Source organism: Prionailurus bengalensis, chromosome D1, assembly GCF_016509475.1.
Source record: "Prionailurus bengalensis isolate Pbe53 chromosome D1, Fcat_Pben_1.1_paternal_pri, whole genome shotgun sequence".
Classification (NCBI taxonomy): domain Eukaryota; kingdom Metazoa; phylum Chordata; class Mammalia; order Carnivora; family Felidae; genus Prionailurus; species Prionailurus bengalensis.
The window spans coordinates 10,232,027-10,248,337 of record NC_057346.1 but is presented as its reverse complement, the minus strand read 5'-3'; the positions used below and the strand labels follow the sequence as shown (position 1 = coordinate 10,248,337).

General features: G+C 38.4%; 2 protein-coding genes across 3 annotated transcripts in view; both read right to left on the bottom strand.

The window, feature by feature from the left end:
• The window catches only part of BCO2 (beta-carotene oxygenase 2), a 46,204-nt gene extending 37,805 nt beyond the window's left edge, over positions 1–8,399 (bottom strand). The window contains exons 1-2 of one of the 2 annotated variants that reach the window (XM_043579337.1): positions 7,494–8,399; positions 1,945–2,149 (exon numbers count right to left, since the gene is read on the bottom strand). In XM_043579337.1, the coding sequence (XP_043435272.1) occupies positions 1,945–2,149; positions 7,494–7,581 (293 nt within the window). In that variant the 5' untranslated portion in view covers positions 7,582–8,399. The remainder of the gene's footprint in view (positions 1–1,944; positions 2,150–7,493) is intronic. The other variant, XM_043579335.1, reaches the window with a different exon arrangement.
• A 1,903-nt stretch (positions 8,400–10,302) lies between these two features.
• Positions 10,303–14,169, bottom strand: TEX12 (testis expressed 12). Its single transcript, XM_043579338.1, has 5 exons — positions 13,760–14,169; positions 12,881–12,959; positions 11,982–12,093; positions 11,839–11,890; positions 10,303–11,072 (listed from the first exon to the last, which is right to left on the bottom strand). Exons 2-5 carry the CDS (start codon positions 12,941–12,943, stop codon positions 10,928–10,930), a joined length of 372 nt encoding a protein of 123 aa, XP_043435273.1. The 5' UTR covers positions 12,944–12,959; positions 13,760–14,169; the 3' UTR covers positions 10,303–10,927.
• Positions 14,170–16,311: the final 2,142 nt, after the last annotated feature.

Below are 16,311 nucleotides of genomic sequence, written 5' to 3'. Positions count from 1 at the left end.
ATAAGTTAAGCAATGGGAATGTAATATACAACATGGTGACAATAGTCAATAATACTGTATTGTATATTTAAAAGCTACTAAGAGGGGCGTCTGGGTGGCGCAGTCGGTTAAGCGTCCGACTTCAGCCAGGTCACGATCTCGCGGTCCGGGAGTTCGAGCCCCGCGTCAGGCTCTGGGCTGATGGCTCGGAGCCTGGAGCCTGTTTCCGATTCTGTGTCTCCCTCTCTCTCTGCCCCTCCCCCGTTCATGCTCTGTCTCTCTCTGTCCCAAAAATAAATAAACGTAAAAATAAATAAATAAATAAATAAAAAATAAAAGCTACTAAGAGAATAAATCTTAAAAGTCCTCACCACAAGACAAAAAATGGTTTTGTAACTGTGTGGTGACACATGTTAACAAGACTTACTGTGGTGATCATTTTGCAACAATACAAATATTATCCATTATGTTTTACACCTGAAACTAATATAATGTTAAGTCAATTATACCTCAATTTTAAAAAGTTTACATACAAGGTGTCTGGAAGGCTCAGTCAGTTAAGCATTAGACTCTTGGTTTCAGCTCAGGTCATGATCTCAGGGTTTCATGAGTTTGAGTCCCACATAGGGCTCTGCGGTGACAGCACAGAGCCTGCTTGGGATCCTCTCTTTCCCTCTCTCTCTGCCCCTCTCCCACTCACACTGTGTCTGTCTCTCTCAAAATAAATAAATGAACTTTTAAAAAGTCTACATACAATAGGAGTGTAATTGTTCAAAATAAATCTATAGAAATGGGGCAAAGACTAGCAGGAGATATATTAAAGTGCTAACAGAGAATGTGACCCACATTTTCTCCCACTCTGTTCTTTTATTATTTTTTCTAAGTTTATTTTTGAGAGTGAGAGAGTGTGAGCAAGCGGGGCGGGGGGGGACAGAGAGAAAAAGAGACAGAGAATCCCAAGCAGCACAGAGCCCCATGTGGGGCTGGAACCCATGAACCATGAGATCATGGCCTGAGCTGAAATCAACAGTTGGATGTTTAACTGACTGAGCCACCCAGGGTACCCAAGCCCCACTCTGTTCTATATTTCAAAAAGTTTTATACAGGTAAAAAGTTTTATAGTGAAAAAAAGTTTCTATTATTTAAAAATGTTTAAAGCAAAGAAGATTCCTCCCTTACCATAAGGGTTTCTTTACACCACTTCATGTCCCTACTAACCACACAGAGAAATAATGTACTAAAGAGTTATTGGTCTTTTTCATTTATTTCCATTTATTGATTGAGTTCTATTTAAGAGCAGGGCACTGTCCTGAATACTGGGGATACAGGGTGAACAAGAAAAAACTCCCTGCTTTCATGGAATTTTTATTCTAGTGGAGGAACACAAACAAAAAATACTAGACATTGATAGTGCTGTGCAAAGAATTAAAATAGGAAATATAATTAATAACAGCATTTTTAGATTGGGACATTGGGGAAGCTCAAAGGACATGAGACTTGAGCTGATACAGTAATAAGAATCAGACTTGGAAAGACAGATGAGAGCCAATGCCAAGACCCTGAGCAAAAATAAATGTGCCCAGTTTGAGGAACCGAAAGAGCCACTGTGCCTAGGGGACACTGGGTGAGGGAGCTGTATGAGGTGAAGACGTTGCTCCTTCCTTCAGGAACTTGTGGCGAAACAGAGCTCAGTGGTCATACAGACAGTTCCTGACACTTCTCTTTTGGCATGAGCCTTCAAGGGAACTCCAAATTCAGAATATTCTGCAGAGCAGAAAAGTCAGGACTTTTTAAGAAAAAGAATTAAGTTTCCTTTTTCTTTTTCCTGTAGACTACAGCTTCCTCATCTGTAATCAAAGGGACTGCATGACAATGTTAACCTCAGAGAGAAAGCAGATATAATGTATAGTCCATAGAACCAGCCATGCTAAAAAATCCAAATGGTTTTCCAAATTCAAGACTTACTTATCCTTCCCGAATTCAAATTTCCCAGGCCCAACTCGAAGCAGGTAGCCACGGAGCCACTGAGGAAAATGTCCTCGGATGCAAGCAGAGACAATCTGTGGTGTCTCCTCCACCGTGGTTACTAGTGGTGCAATACATGGAAGCCTCTCTTGCTTACTGAAGATTGCCTTCTTCTGACGAGTACTTTCCACATACTTCTTCAAAACTGTGAAGAGGAAACCAGGAGCACAAAAAATTTTACCAATCTTCCATAAACATGCCTGTTTCTCCCACAGACAATATTCTTATCTACTGGTAAGGGAAAAGTAAACCTATATATAGGTCCAAATATAGTCTCCAAATTCCTCTCTTTCCTCATTGTCAGATCATCAACTCTCTGGATCTCCATTTGTGAAGCACAACAATCCTCTTTGTATTCTTGCAGTACACTCAGGACTTAATTATTATTATCATTTCTCATAGTTGAACAATACTCCTCTTTTCACAAGACTGAATCTACATATTAACCCAAGATGTGCTAACAGCAACCTCACTGCTAGGATTTTTAAAAAATGACCACTAGGGGCGCCTGGGTGGCTCAGTCAGTTGAGCGAATGACTTGATTTCCACTCAGGTCATGATCTCATGGTTCATGGGATCCAGCACCTTGTTGGGGTCTGCACTGACAGCACAGAGCCTGCTTGGGATTCTCTCTCTCCCTCTCTCTCTGCCCCTCCTCTACTCAGGCGAGTGCACTCTCTCTAAATAAGGAAAGAAAGAAAGAAAGAAAGAAAGAAAGAAAGAAAGAAAGAAAGAAAGAAAGAAAGCTAGCTTAAAAAAAAATGACCAGTATTCATTACTATCATAATTACTTTTGATCCACCAGAATGGGATCCCAAAGATTTCCCAGCAATTTATAAGAATTTAGTTTAGGGTCTGTGGTTCAGCTTCTTCCATTTTAATGGCATACACTTGAATGTGCAAGGCATTTTCTAAAAGAAGGGTATCATAAATTAAATTAAGCAGTGATACTTGGTCTGAAATTACTTGAAGTTCAAAAACCACAAGAAGAAAAAATCATTATTATATAATAAGAAGGTAAAAATTATCCCTGTTAAGGGCACCTGGGTGGCTCAATCAGTTAAGCATCTGACTTCGGCTCAGGTCATGATCTCACGGTTCATGAGTTTGAACCCCACATCGGGCTCTGTGTTGACAGCTCAGAGCCCGGAGCCTGCTTCAGATTCTGTGTCTCCCTCTCTCTGCCCTCCTCTGCTTGCACTCTATCTCTTGAAAATAAATACTAAACATTTTTTTAATTATCCCTTTTCATATTTATTTTGTGTTCGTTCACAAGGTAGTGTTGCCTAACACAGAGGGACAGTCAGATATATAATTAACTAGTGCCTTATTTTACTTAAAATTTTAACAGTGATACATACGTCTAAACTAGAAAAACTAACACATAGAGACCCTATTTTTCTGAAGAAGTGAGATTTGCATTATTTTAGCCAAATATTTTTACAATGTTATATCTATTATCCCATTTCTTTCAAATCTTCATAAAATTTGGTTTAGAGTACATGATTCCTTCTACTTTCCAATAATAAACAATTCAGTCAAACCCAACTATTTTCTGAATTCCCAAATAAAACTGACGCTTACCTTGAATGCCCTTCCTACTAATCTACCCCTAAGGAAATTCTAGTATTGTTCAAATTCTATCTCAAATGCTACTTCCTTTAAGAGGAAGTATACTGTAATATTTAAGAAGAGTATTGGCCCAGGTCCTGCCTGGCTGCAGATTGCTAGGGTTCAAATCCTGGCCTGCTGTTTTCCAAATAAATAACCTTTCTAATGAGGATAATAATATGGCTATAAATAATAAATGAGTTAGGTTATGTAAAGTTTTTAGAAAATAGTAAATACTCAAAAAATGCTATCATTATTTCCATAGCTTTTAACAATCAATCCAACAAAATGTAGTATCGTCTTCCTTTGAATTATGTATTCATTCAACAAAAGGGTAACTGGTAAGGGATAAAAAGTATTAGAACCTGATGTAGGGATGCCTGGGTGGTTCAGTGAGTTGAGAGTCTGACTCTTGATTTCAGCTCAGGTCATGATCTAATGGTTTGTGAGATCCAGCCAAATGTTGGGCTCCATGTAGACAGCATGGAGCCTACTTGGGATTCTCTCTCCTTCTCTCTCTGCCCTGCTCACATGTGCTCACGCACACTCTCAAAATAAATGGATAGACTTAAAAAATAAAACCTGATGTGGGCACCTGGGTGGCTCAGTCAGTTGAGAGTCTGACTTCGGCTCAGGTCATGATCTTATGGTTCATGGGTTTGAGCACCTCATTGGGCTCTGTGCTGACAACTGGAGCCTGGAGTCTGCTTCAGATTCTGTGTCTCCCTCTCTCTCTGCTCCTCCCCTACTTGTGCTCTGTCTCCCTCTCAAAAATGAATAAACATTTAAAAAAAATTTTTTAAACCTGATGTAAAGGAATTCGCTGCCTAATAAACAGACCATTTATACTGTAATCCACATTTTGAGCACTGTTTCTCAAAGTATAGTCTGAGAACTACTTGGAACAGAAATAGATATTACTGCTGAAATGGAGATTCAGGGACTTCATCTTGGACCTAATCAGAATCTCTAGGGTATAGCAAGCAAGTATTCTTAGGCACACTAAAATATGAGAACCACACTATTGGAAGTAGAGGTATAAACAGGATGTTTCGCAAACTTGGAGGTGGAAACCCTTGGTTATTTATCTTACTACTTTTATTTATATTCTGCATATTCATCTCACTCTCCTCTTTTATTAACATAAATATCCTGAGGTCAGTTTTTACTCCTCTCACTTAAGTAGAATTACATTGAATACCCTGATTGGACAATGGTGTGAATAGAGATTCAATAATTTAAAACATCTTACATTTTAGAAAAAGTTTATGTGTGTATCCATTCTGTACTCCATAGCATACTACTGGCAGTTTATTATATACTCTTCAGACTTTTCACAACATTGGATATTGTGTTCTAGACCTCCTTAAACCCCTTTCTATTATTGGTTCCTGAGACACTGCACTTTTCTAACTTCCCTGCTCCCTCTTTGTTTGCTTATTGCTAGCTTCACTTATTAGCTGACAGCCTTGGGTAAGTTACTAACCACTCTGAGCCTCAAGTTTTTCAATGACAAAATGGGGGTGCCGTGGGGATAAAAGAAAGGTAATTCTTCCTATTTATGTTGGTTGTCATAACTAAATGTAACGATAGTAGAGCATTTGCAAACATTATTAACTCCCTTTATTAGCCCCTCTTCCCCTTATCACCTCAGGAGTGTGTTCCTAAAGTCTGATCTTGGATCTTTACTCTTTAATGTCAGCACACTTCCTCAGTAGTCTCATCTAGTCCCTTAATTTCACCAAGTACTTCTTGCAGACGATTCTTGACATGTCAAAAGAGAATTCTTCATTTTCCCCCTTCTAAATCAATTTTTCCCACATACTAAATCACCTAGCTTCGAAATCTCTGTGGGCCTTGAACTCCTCTTCTTCACTGTCCCCTCACATTCACTAAGTGGTTAAGTTCTGCTGAGTACACCAGGACAAGGCCAAGACGAGAATGCTAAGGGGATGATATAGGGTAGCTGTAAATTACTAGGGCTCAGTTTACTAGGGTTTCTGGGGGCAAATCCTTTGTAAGGATTTTTACCTGTCCACCCCACCTGGGCAGCATCTCCAATTTTTCTTCTGGACGAAACCTGTCCTCATCAGCATTGATACTTCCACTTCTCTTGCCATATCAGTCACTTTCTTTCTACTGTCCTAATATAGGCCCTCACAACCTCTTAGATGATATCATCACAGCCTCTTAATCAGATGAAATTAGATAGGGAAGCTATCTCCTATGCCAGAGCCTCCGAACAGGTGGGATGGCCAGAGGCTCCAGGCCAATTGCCTCCAGTTTTAAACAGCTCATGGAGCTCCAGATCCCAATTTACTCCAGTGTGAGCTAGAGTTATTATCATTTTCTTTTTTTTTAAGTTTATTTATTTATTTTGAGAGAGAGCGTGTGCGTGCGTGAGCAGGGGAAGGGCAGAGAGAGGAAGAGAGAGAATCCCAAGCAGGCTCCTTGCTGTCAGCACAGAGCCTGATGCTGGTCTCCATCCATGAACCATGAGATCATGACCTGAGCCGAATCCAAGAGTTGGATACTTAACCAACTAAGCCACCCAGGCACCCCAATATTATCACTTTCTATGAGTGGTATTATGTGGAAAAGGTTGGGAAGCACTGCTACTAAATTAATCTAAGTACAGATCTGATTGTATCATATAATCCTCCAAAAGCCTTCAGAAATGACTCCTCACTGTCTACCAAGTAAAGTCTAAACCACTTGGCCAACCACTGAAGGCATTGCACAGGCTCACACCAACCTACCTGTCCAGAACTACCCCTGCCCGCCCCCACACTAAGGTCTTCTGTTCCAGCCAAACTAAAACACTTCCTATTTTCTTCTCCTCATCATAATTATACCCTTCTCAGGGAACCTGGGTGGCTGAGTCAGGTAATAATCTGACTTCAGCTCAGGTCATGGTCTCGCGGTTTGGGTGTTTGAACCCCACATCAGGCTCTGTGCTGACAGCTTGGAGCCTGGAACCTGGGCAGGATTCTGTGTCTCCCTCTCTCTGCCCCTCCCCCGCTCACACTCTGTCTCTCTGTCTCTCTCAAGAATAAAAAATTATATCTGTCTCTTCAACTAGGGTATTTCCTATCTCCTCCAGGTGAAATTCACTTACCCTATTCATTCTTCGGGATTCAGTACCCATGTCACCCACTTCATAAACACAACATTCCCATTTCCTATAGCAAGAACTAATTCTCCTTAGTCTGAACTCACACAGCATCTATTTCAGCTCTGTGAGGGCACTTACCTTACTCTGTCTTGTGCAATAAAGATGAATATACTTTATTAGTGGTATTCCTTGAGTACAGAGTCACTTGTTTTTACCCCCACTCCAGTAACTAACACATTGCTTTGCATACTGCAACCACTAAATTGTTCAACAATTTTCTAGAGCATATCGATATGATTTCTGTTAGCTCAGCATCAGCCAATTTCAAGAAAGAATATCATATAACAATAGTAGCTATAATAGAAAGCTACAAAACAATAACCACAGGTTTTAAGGCAGTCCCCCAGAATGCAAATAAAAGAACCAAACATTTATATTAGGAAGTGTAGCAGTGATTTTCAATTCAGACAGGTCTAAATAGTGAATATTCTTCCTAGTGCATACACAAGAGAATCCCTAAACCATGAATCCTGCCCCATGTTATGTAAAGTATGCAAACGAAAGGCTGTTTCCCTGACGAGTAAACAAATCCTGACTCAGCCTTCCGTTAACTCCCAGCTCTGTGGTGTTGCTGTCTGTATCTGCTACACACAGAGTGAAAAGGTTCAGAAGCCCCCAGTATTCTTCAGGAAAGAGGCACAGAGTTCTAAGCCTGAGCAGGCAGAAGAGGAAGAAGGGGAGGAGAAAGGGGCGAATCCCTTACCTGAGATCCAACGTATCATCACAGAAAGGAAACCCACTGCAATGGTAGAAAGGTTGCTGACAAAATGGAGAAAGATCTGAAAAAACATTCTGGTATTACATTCAGTAGCAACAGATCCGTGATTTCCAAAACCTCACATTCACTTCCTGGTCTGTCTTTGGCTCACTGACAGGAAAGGAGGGAATGCGGGCAGGAGGCAGTGGTAAAGGGGCAGGGCTTCCAGATGCCTGCAAACTTTTACTCTCCTTTCCACAAGAAGTATCCCAACCTATGATAAGTAGTTGTTTGAAATTCTGAAATTGGATCATCAATAGCGGTCTCCCTTCCTAAACTTTCCTCTTTTAAACTTGTTGTCACATTACAACGAAGCCCCTTGATCCATGGGTTCCATTTCATTACGATGCTCCTCTCCTCTGAAAGGTTCACATCTCTGTCCTTACAGAATAAAGTCCAAATGTAGTCTGTCAATAAAGGACTCTACAATCAGGCCACAACCTACCTTTCCATTGTCTGCCTGCTTTGTACCATATCATCCTTCCTTTTCTTTTCCATTTATTTAATTTACAAGACATTTTCTGATAATCTAGTATGAATAAGGCCCTGTGAAGGTATGCCCTAATGTATAATGATTAACAAACACTTTTGAGCACCAATGTATCAAATACTGTGCTACAAATTGAGAATATAAGAAAACAAGACTCAATCCCTCCTCTCTAGTGGTTTAGATGATACACTATTCCCTTCTGTGAATTCTCACTTCAGGAAAAAGCCTATCCAACATACCATGTGTTTGTGTTTTTGTTCTTCTGTGCCATTTTAACAAACTTTCCCCTGCCTGAAATACCCTCCTTCTTTTCAAAAACCCATTTTACTACTTCTCTGACCCCTTTGCCAAATGCCTTCTAGTAACTCCAACTAAAAGGAATTAACTAGTACTGCACAGAAGTATATATATATATATATATATATATATATATATATATTTTTTTTTTTTTTTTTTTTTAATGTTTTATTTTTTGAAGGAGAGAGACAGACAGAGCAGGAGCAGGGGAGGAGCAGAGAGAGAGGGAGACACAGAATTCAAAGCAGGCTCCAGGCTCTAAGCTGTCAGCACAGAGCCTGACGCAGGGCTCAAACTCATGAACCGTTAAGATCATGACCTGAGCCGAAGTCAGACACTTAACCAGCTGAACCACACAGGCACCCCTATTTTTTAACAGTTACTTATCATGTTTTCTTACCAAAGACATGTAAATGTATTTCAAGAAAGGAGTGGTTACAAATGTCAGAAGGGAGAACAAAAAGTATCTTAAATTATGCTGTATTCCCCACAATGCCTAGCAGAGTATGACGTACAAAGATATTCAATATATATTTTTATTGGTAACCAGTAACAAGTTATTTACAAACACGTGGAATTTTATTGAAATGAGTGATAGTAGAAGTGTAAATTAAAAGGCAATGGTATTTCTGGAATAGCCTATCTCCAGTTGTTAATTATTCAGAGAATCATCCTTCCTTATGTGGATGGTACCAAAGACATCAAAATTTAATAAAAATCCGTCTTATTTAGGCTTTTAGGAACTTTTATCCTAGTAAACACATTCTGACTAAAAATCAGTTCCCTAGGTGTGTTTTTTGTTTTTTCCTTTAAGGAGTCTCCATGCTCAAGACAGAGCCCAACACCAGGCTTGAATTCACAATCCTGAGATCAAGACCTGAGCCAAGATCAAGATTAAAGTCGGTTAAAGGCTTAACCGACTGAGTCACCCAGGCACCCTAGTCTTAATCATACCAAATGAAATGATTAGACCAATTCTCTGAACTGCACAGGAAAGACCCTGATGTTGAACAACGGTGACACTAACAAGATATAACAAGTATATTATGAAATGTACTCTGAAACAATCTGTTAACCTTATCTTTCTCAATAGTAATTAATGTTTAGAAAACAGTAACTCCGGAACATTTCTTAGTTATGATGTGCCAGTAGAGACATCTTTGTTTTTAGAACATTAAAAAATTCTGTAAGGTAACAGACTAACTCAAAATCCAGGTGATATGTCATATCAACTCAAATATAGTCTTCTGGTTACACTGTTATTTTAAAATTCCATTTCTAAGAGTTACTTCATTGACCTCCAAACTATCCTGTGTCATTAGCATATCCCTCCACAAATCTAATAATTTTTTCTACCTAACCCATATTTTTAGTAAACATTTTATTTTACAGTTTTCAATCCTTTTATGTTATGTGGTATATTTGCCTTAAAATAGTAATCTGATTGCTGTTCTGGCAGTCAAATTCGATTTTACATTTACAAGACAGCAAGGCACACATGCTGTCCACCAGAAGAATATCAAATTCCCTGTGGTGTTGTTTATAAATATGCACAAATTTGTGATTGCTTATATATGTAAAATAGACATAAAATAGATTGAATGATCTATATGACTGAAAAATGTGTGCTGTGATTTTTAAAAACCTGATTAACATAGTTATCACATATAATTATATAACATATTAAAAGTTTTCAATAAAATCATAGCAATACCTTTGAACATTTTTTATAGGTTTTTTTTTTTCTTTTTAGCTAGATGAGCATTAGAGATCCTCTAATTGAAATTCAATTAATGAATCATAACAAGTTTGAAATGACTTACCAAGGTTGTCTTCTTGTTTGGCCAATTTTTACTTGTGGATCACTAACTTTTATCCCATATCACACAATGGCTAAGGTTTCTAAGTATAATTTATTAACTACACCACTGATAAGGTTGATATGTAAAAAAGCCAACTCATATAAAGTTCTGATTAGTAATTTCTGGTTTTTATTTTATCACTTTTACCACAAGAAAATAATTTTAAACCAAGAATTTTTATTAGCCATATATTGTAACTAATAGAGAAAATAATCAAATGGTAACATTAAATAGCAATAGCTTAGCTATATCTTACTACATATTGTGACACTGGACAAATTATCTTTAGGTTTCGTTTTTTTATGATGTTGACCATGAAAAACATTTTAAAACTATCTCCATAGCTATTTATCTGCTACTTAGAGTACTGCAAAGAAAAAGTGCAATATTGTTACATATTACCAAATTAACTCATTGAGTCCTCTTTTAGAAATTTAAGAAATGCTAGGAGGTTTAAGGAAAAAAAAAAGAACCTACATATAATTTAAATAATTTACACTTTTATGAAATATGCCAAATATTTAAGCCTCAAAAAAAAAAAGGTACATACTTCATATTACTGTCCAGCATAAAGCCCCTTTTAAATCTAGAAAAGAAATTCAAGCAGTTTCCCCTTCTATGTTTAAGGTACACAGTTTCTTTAATAACTAGAGAGGTGTCAGAGCATAAATGTCATTCTCTTAATACAACAATAATGGGCTTAAATTCTCAGCTTATTTTAAGTACAAATTTTATCTGTGCAGTGTGTTTGCAATCACTGTAAATCTCTGTCTCAGGAGCTCTCTTTTTTGTATTAGAAAGTTTTCAATAGTATTGGCTTCTTTGAAGAGTCCATCTATCTCGTCAATATAAGATGCATCTACTGCTGCTCTCTCACTAATGAGGAAAAAAAAGTTTTTATGTTAAACTAAATAGTAATAACATCTAGTGACACTATCATAGTGATGTTTTTTATTATGGCTATACTAGTTAGCTACTTCATTTAAATAGCTTTGCACATTAAAAAACTTCATTAATTTACAAACACTTCAGTAAAAGTTAAATTAGTCACATAAATATTTTTAACTATTCAAAGTCTCCTGACAGGGCAAACTATGTATCTTACATTATAATTCTAATATTAAACTACATACATTATTTTAACAGTCACACAAACCATCATCCAAATACTATGATTGTCCAGTAGTTTAAAAAACAAATACCTAATAAGCTTGATAATCTCAGACCAATAAAATATTTAAATTCAGTCAGTCCTCAAATATACAGACATAATATTTAAATATTTCATAAATATTTTATATTTAATATCACTCTTATTATCATTAACTTCAATAAATGACATTTTTCTCAAAGAAGTTTTTTCGTAACATGTTAAATGTTATATCATCTAATTAGAGACCAAAATATATCCAGCCTAATATTTAGCTCTGGTAATAACAAAACAAAGGATGTTTAGTGGAAAAGTTAGGATTAATCTTCAAAAATAACCAATTAATCTATTATAAATGAGATAGAATAAAAAAACTGAAATTACAATTGCTGGATAGGTCTGCAACCACTGAATTAAACTTCCTATTACAGAGTTTCCAGAAAAAATTATTTCTAAGATAAAGATTCATGAGGTTATGCTATAAGTACTTGCCTTAAGATCTTTGCATATGCAGACAACATTAGATTAATTTCTTTGCTCATGTCTGTTCAAAAAAGATCACCAAGTTATGAACTGTAACAAATTTTCTGTATTATAAAATCAATGTATAGAAATATAAGCATTTTATATATCACCATTCAAATCTTTCTCCAGGGATTCATCTTTATAAAATAGTCCAGAGCTTTCAGACAAAGAGGAATCTGATTTTCCAAGAGAGGACAGATGTGGACTATCTGGCATTTGAGGCTAATAGAAGAAAGTAAAGAAAATAGATAAACAGTCAACAAGATCCTTAGGACATATGCATTCTGCTGTCCAAAAAGGCAAATAAAACATCTTTCAGAAAAAAAAGCACACATGCTAGAAATTATATGAGCTCATGTCCTAATCAGCCATTTAAAATTTTATTATCAAGAAAACTTTTAGGCCTAACAAGCACCTTGTTCAACATACTAAATTTTACTTTGGTTTTACATTAGACTTTGATTATGGTTTTAATCTCTTGATGGAAAAAGTTTCCTGTATCTTGCACCGGTAGATATTCCTATAGCAATATAGTAAAACTTTCACTTAGACAATAGCCAAATGCTGGCAAAATTATGCAAGATTACATGATCTTTAAGGAAGCAAATAATGTTCCAAATGCAAACAGATCAACTGGCGGAGGTAGTAGTGAAGAAGAGCAGGATACAATGCTCTTAATTTAAAATATCAGCAACTATACTACCTAGGTATCCCTATTATAGCAAAATACTTATTGAAAACCCAAGTATCACATATGCATGAACATGAACCCATTTCTGTCTCTACGTCACGAATTATAACAAAGAAGTCTCCCAATAGTTTCTTGAAGGCCTATGCTAGTTAATGAAAAAGCAGCTAGAGTCAACATAGTTCCTGCTGGGACAACCCCAGTCCTGGGAGTATGAAAACATTAAATTCCATTGATCAACAGAATTTTCTGAACTAGAAAATATTTGAGAAGTATAAAAAATAAAATCAAAGATTAAGGCTCCAGGAGCATATAGATTACCTCCAGCTCTCTTGGTCTCTTGCAATTTCTAGTATCAGGTTTTACAACTTGACTCGCCATCATATTCTGGAAGCAAGGGCTGCAAAGTTTAGAGGAATGCCAAATATAAGTACAAACTGCATGCTACAGCTTTTTTGAATCTTCCCCTTTCTTTCCAGTCCTGCTGATTTAATTTAGGCTGTCATTATCTGTCACTTATCTGAACAACTCAATTTCTCCCTTCCCTATCCCATCCTATCAACTGCTATTTGGGCCATCTTTCAAAACTCTGATTACCGTATTTCTTCAACTCAAAAACCTTCCCACTATTCATTGCTCCAGAACAAATTCAATTTCCATGGAATGGCATCCAAAGTCCTAGATCACCTGCAGCCAATCTATCATTCCCATGATTTTCATCTACTCCCTCTACATAGGATCAGCCAAACTAGTCTCTTTGGCACTTCTGCCTTGTTTCTGCCAGAATTTAAGATTCTTCTACCTTCAAAAAAACCTTAACATTGAAATATATCTTATAGTTCATCTAATCCAATGTCATTTTTCACAGATGTGAAAACAGGGGCAGAGACCGTTGACCCAGTTCAAACAAGTAAAACTGAGCCAGACTAGAACCAACCTCTTGGTACCTGAGTGTCTACTGTCCTATCTTACCTTAATATAGCACCAAACTTTCCTTTTAAATTACTTCCCCATGAATTCTGAAGATCACTTCTCCAGGAATCTGCAAGATTACATTTAAACTAACGAAAAATGTAAACAACTACAACGGGAGAGTCTCTACATCTCAGGAGATGATACTCAACTATCAATTTACTTTGCTTTAAACTCTGGTCCTGGATAATTGAAATGAATGTTTGATTAGTCATATATCATACTCACATAAATAAGACACAAAGACAGCAACAACAAATAATAGAGAAAGATGTCCTTTTGGTAAATTCCCTACAGCGCTCCTACACTCCTTCCAGCACCTTTAGGCGTCAAGAGCTGTAAAGATAATACGCAGACAATATTGCGCATGCCCAGTAGCGCTCACTTTGCCTTGAGAAGTTCGAAAAGAGAAGCCAACATGAAAGCCGTTCTCTTTTCCCTTCCCCTTTTTCTCTTCCCTTTTCCTTCTACACCTCTTCTCTGCTCTCCCAGAGTAACAGAATGTGCATATCGATGAAATGAAAACTTCTAGAGCTAGGTAACTGTGCCTCTGCAAAAACAAGTCCGTTTTTCTGTCAGAACCTAGGTCCCAGCGGACTCCACAGGGCTGCCCCAAGAGGCTGGAAGTGCTCCTGTGACAAACCCCACGATGCAATCCAATGCTCTGGTGCCCTAGACATTACACGGCACTGCCCCTGTGTCTTACGCAACTTCTCCTAGTCTTCTCTTTCTTCTCAACGCCCAGTGGGCCCCTCAGGCCTTTTCACCTGCCTTTTTTTTCTCACTTCCCTCCCCGCTGCCTTTCCTCCCTAGTTGTGTTTCAGACCCATTAACGTCCCCGAGAGGAAGCACCCATCCTCTTACTGCGCTGTTTCACACTCTCAAGGGCACAGCATCCCTCCAGCCCCACCCCAAGCCTGGGCTACTACATGGCGTCCGCACCTTCTTCCTCAGCAAAAGCATCGGACTGAGGAGGCGCAGTGCGCGCGAGTGCGCATGCGAGTGCGCGGACTCCACGGCCTCCCAGCGGGCAGCGCAAGGGTCACGTGATGGACCGCGCAGCCGCCCTGGAGGCCAGCCCCGAGCCTGGCTAGAGGGTGTGGGGGCGAGGGGGCGGGGGGACGGGGGCACAGGGCGGCGGGGAGGGGGGGGGGGAAAGGCCTCATGCACTTCACGAAGGGGTGGCTTACTTCCATTGCTCTCCCGCTGTCCCCCTGGACTTGGAGTCTCTGAAATAAAAATCTACCCTTGCTTCCACGTGTGTATTTGGGGAAGGTGGGAAGAATCCGAGTCTAGTCTCTCAAGAAAGAACATGAATTTAGAATTGCCCAAGAGAGGCTGGGGTGTGTCTCACCTGCTTGGAATCTCAGTAAAGGAACATGGGACCCCTGACACTACTTTTCAAGTAAAAGTTACATCCGGTCCCAGGTGGCACGTTTGAAGGAGGGGTTTAAAGCTGAATTCCCGCTGGCTCTCGAGCGAAACTTCCAGACCCAGACCCTCGGTTCCTTCGCTTCCTTTTCTTTGGTGCAACCACACTTTCAGAATCACACCCTTTTGGAAGATTGCTTTCTTGATATGCTAGTAGGTTTAGTCAATATTTTGAAATATGATTTCAAAAAATTTTGTAACATACGTGGCCCATGTACTTGGAAGTTAGTCTCATGAGTGCTCTCATGTGGTGACTTTGACCTGCAATTTCAAAGATAGACATTCTAAAGTTATGCCCAGTTAGTTGATGTGGAAGGGGAAAAATATGACCTCATAAAACAAAGGTCAATAACCCCTAATAAATGCCAGTTACACACACTCACACCTTAGCGAACTATATGTAACTTAACATGGTTTTTCCGTTTGGCTTACCTAAATGTTAATTGTCATAAAGACTCGGGAGTTGTGTGTGTGTGTTTGTGTGTGTGTGTGTGTGTGTGTGTGTGTGTGTAATTTATCGGCTGTTTGTGAAAAAGCCATTCGTTTTAAGTAAGTTCCCAGAAAATAGGTACTCTGTTTAATTTGATTTGCTAATATTGTGAAATAGAAGTTACTTAATCGACTAGATGATTAGGGTGCAGTTTTTGACAGTCTTTTTGGAATCCCTATCACCGTCTGAGGACTGATAGCAATCTGTGTTGAAATTTTCCCCATGTGTGGTAAAATGAGGGGGAAAAAGTAATGAGTTTTTCATAAAGCCACAGCATTCACTTGAAAGAATTGTCCTTTAGTCTGATACATGTCCTTCCTAGTTTTTTTGGTGTTAAAACGGTCTGTCATAAAATAAAAATATAAAGACTTTTAAGATTTTTAATGCCCTTACTTGGCAAATTATAAAGTTGCCCACTCCTCTGCATTGTTAACATTATTGTCACTATTATTTTTAATAGCCTATTAAATCCAATTCCTCTTCTAGCCTTCACGTTGTATGGTATCTAAAGAGGTAGTTATCTAGTTCTTAAAGTACCTCCAGGAAAAATAATTCCACCTAATACATACATGTTTACACCAAATCAAGAGAACACCATGGACATTTTATTTTATTTTTAAAATGTTATCTCCATTGGGGTGCCTGTGTGGCTCAGTCAGTTGAGCCTCTGACTCTTGATTTCTGCTCAGGTCATGATCTCACAGTCATGAGGTCAGGCTCCAGGCTGGGCATGCAGCCTACTTGGGTTTCTCTCTCTCCCTCTCCCCTGCTCACTCACTATCTCTCTAAAAAAAACAATAGTTATCTCTGTTGTAAAAACTAAATGAGTAAGAAATGAGAGTGTGTGGAAAGTTTTAGA

Bases quoted from the DNA above. Each gene is read 5' to 3' on its own strand.
- TEX12 (XM_043579338.1), bottom strand. From the start codon at position 12,943: ATGATGGCGAGTCAAGTTGTAAAACCTGATACTAGAAATTGCAAGAGA. The intron at 12,094-12,880 runs GTAATCTATATG...TTCTTCTATTAG, and splicing joins AGAGACCAAGAGAGCTGGAG to CCTCAAATGCCAGATAGTCC. The intron at 11,073-11,838 runs GCAAGTACTTAT...TTTCCTCATTAG, and splicing joins GCATATGCAAAGATCTTAAG to TGAGAGAGCAGCAGTAGATG.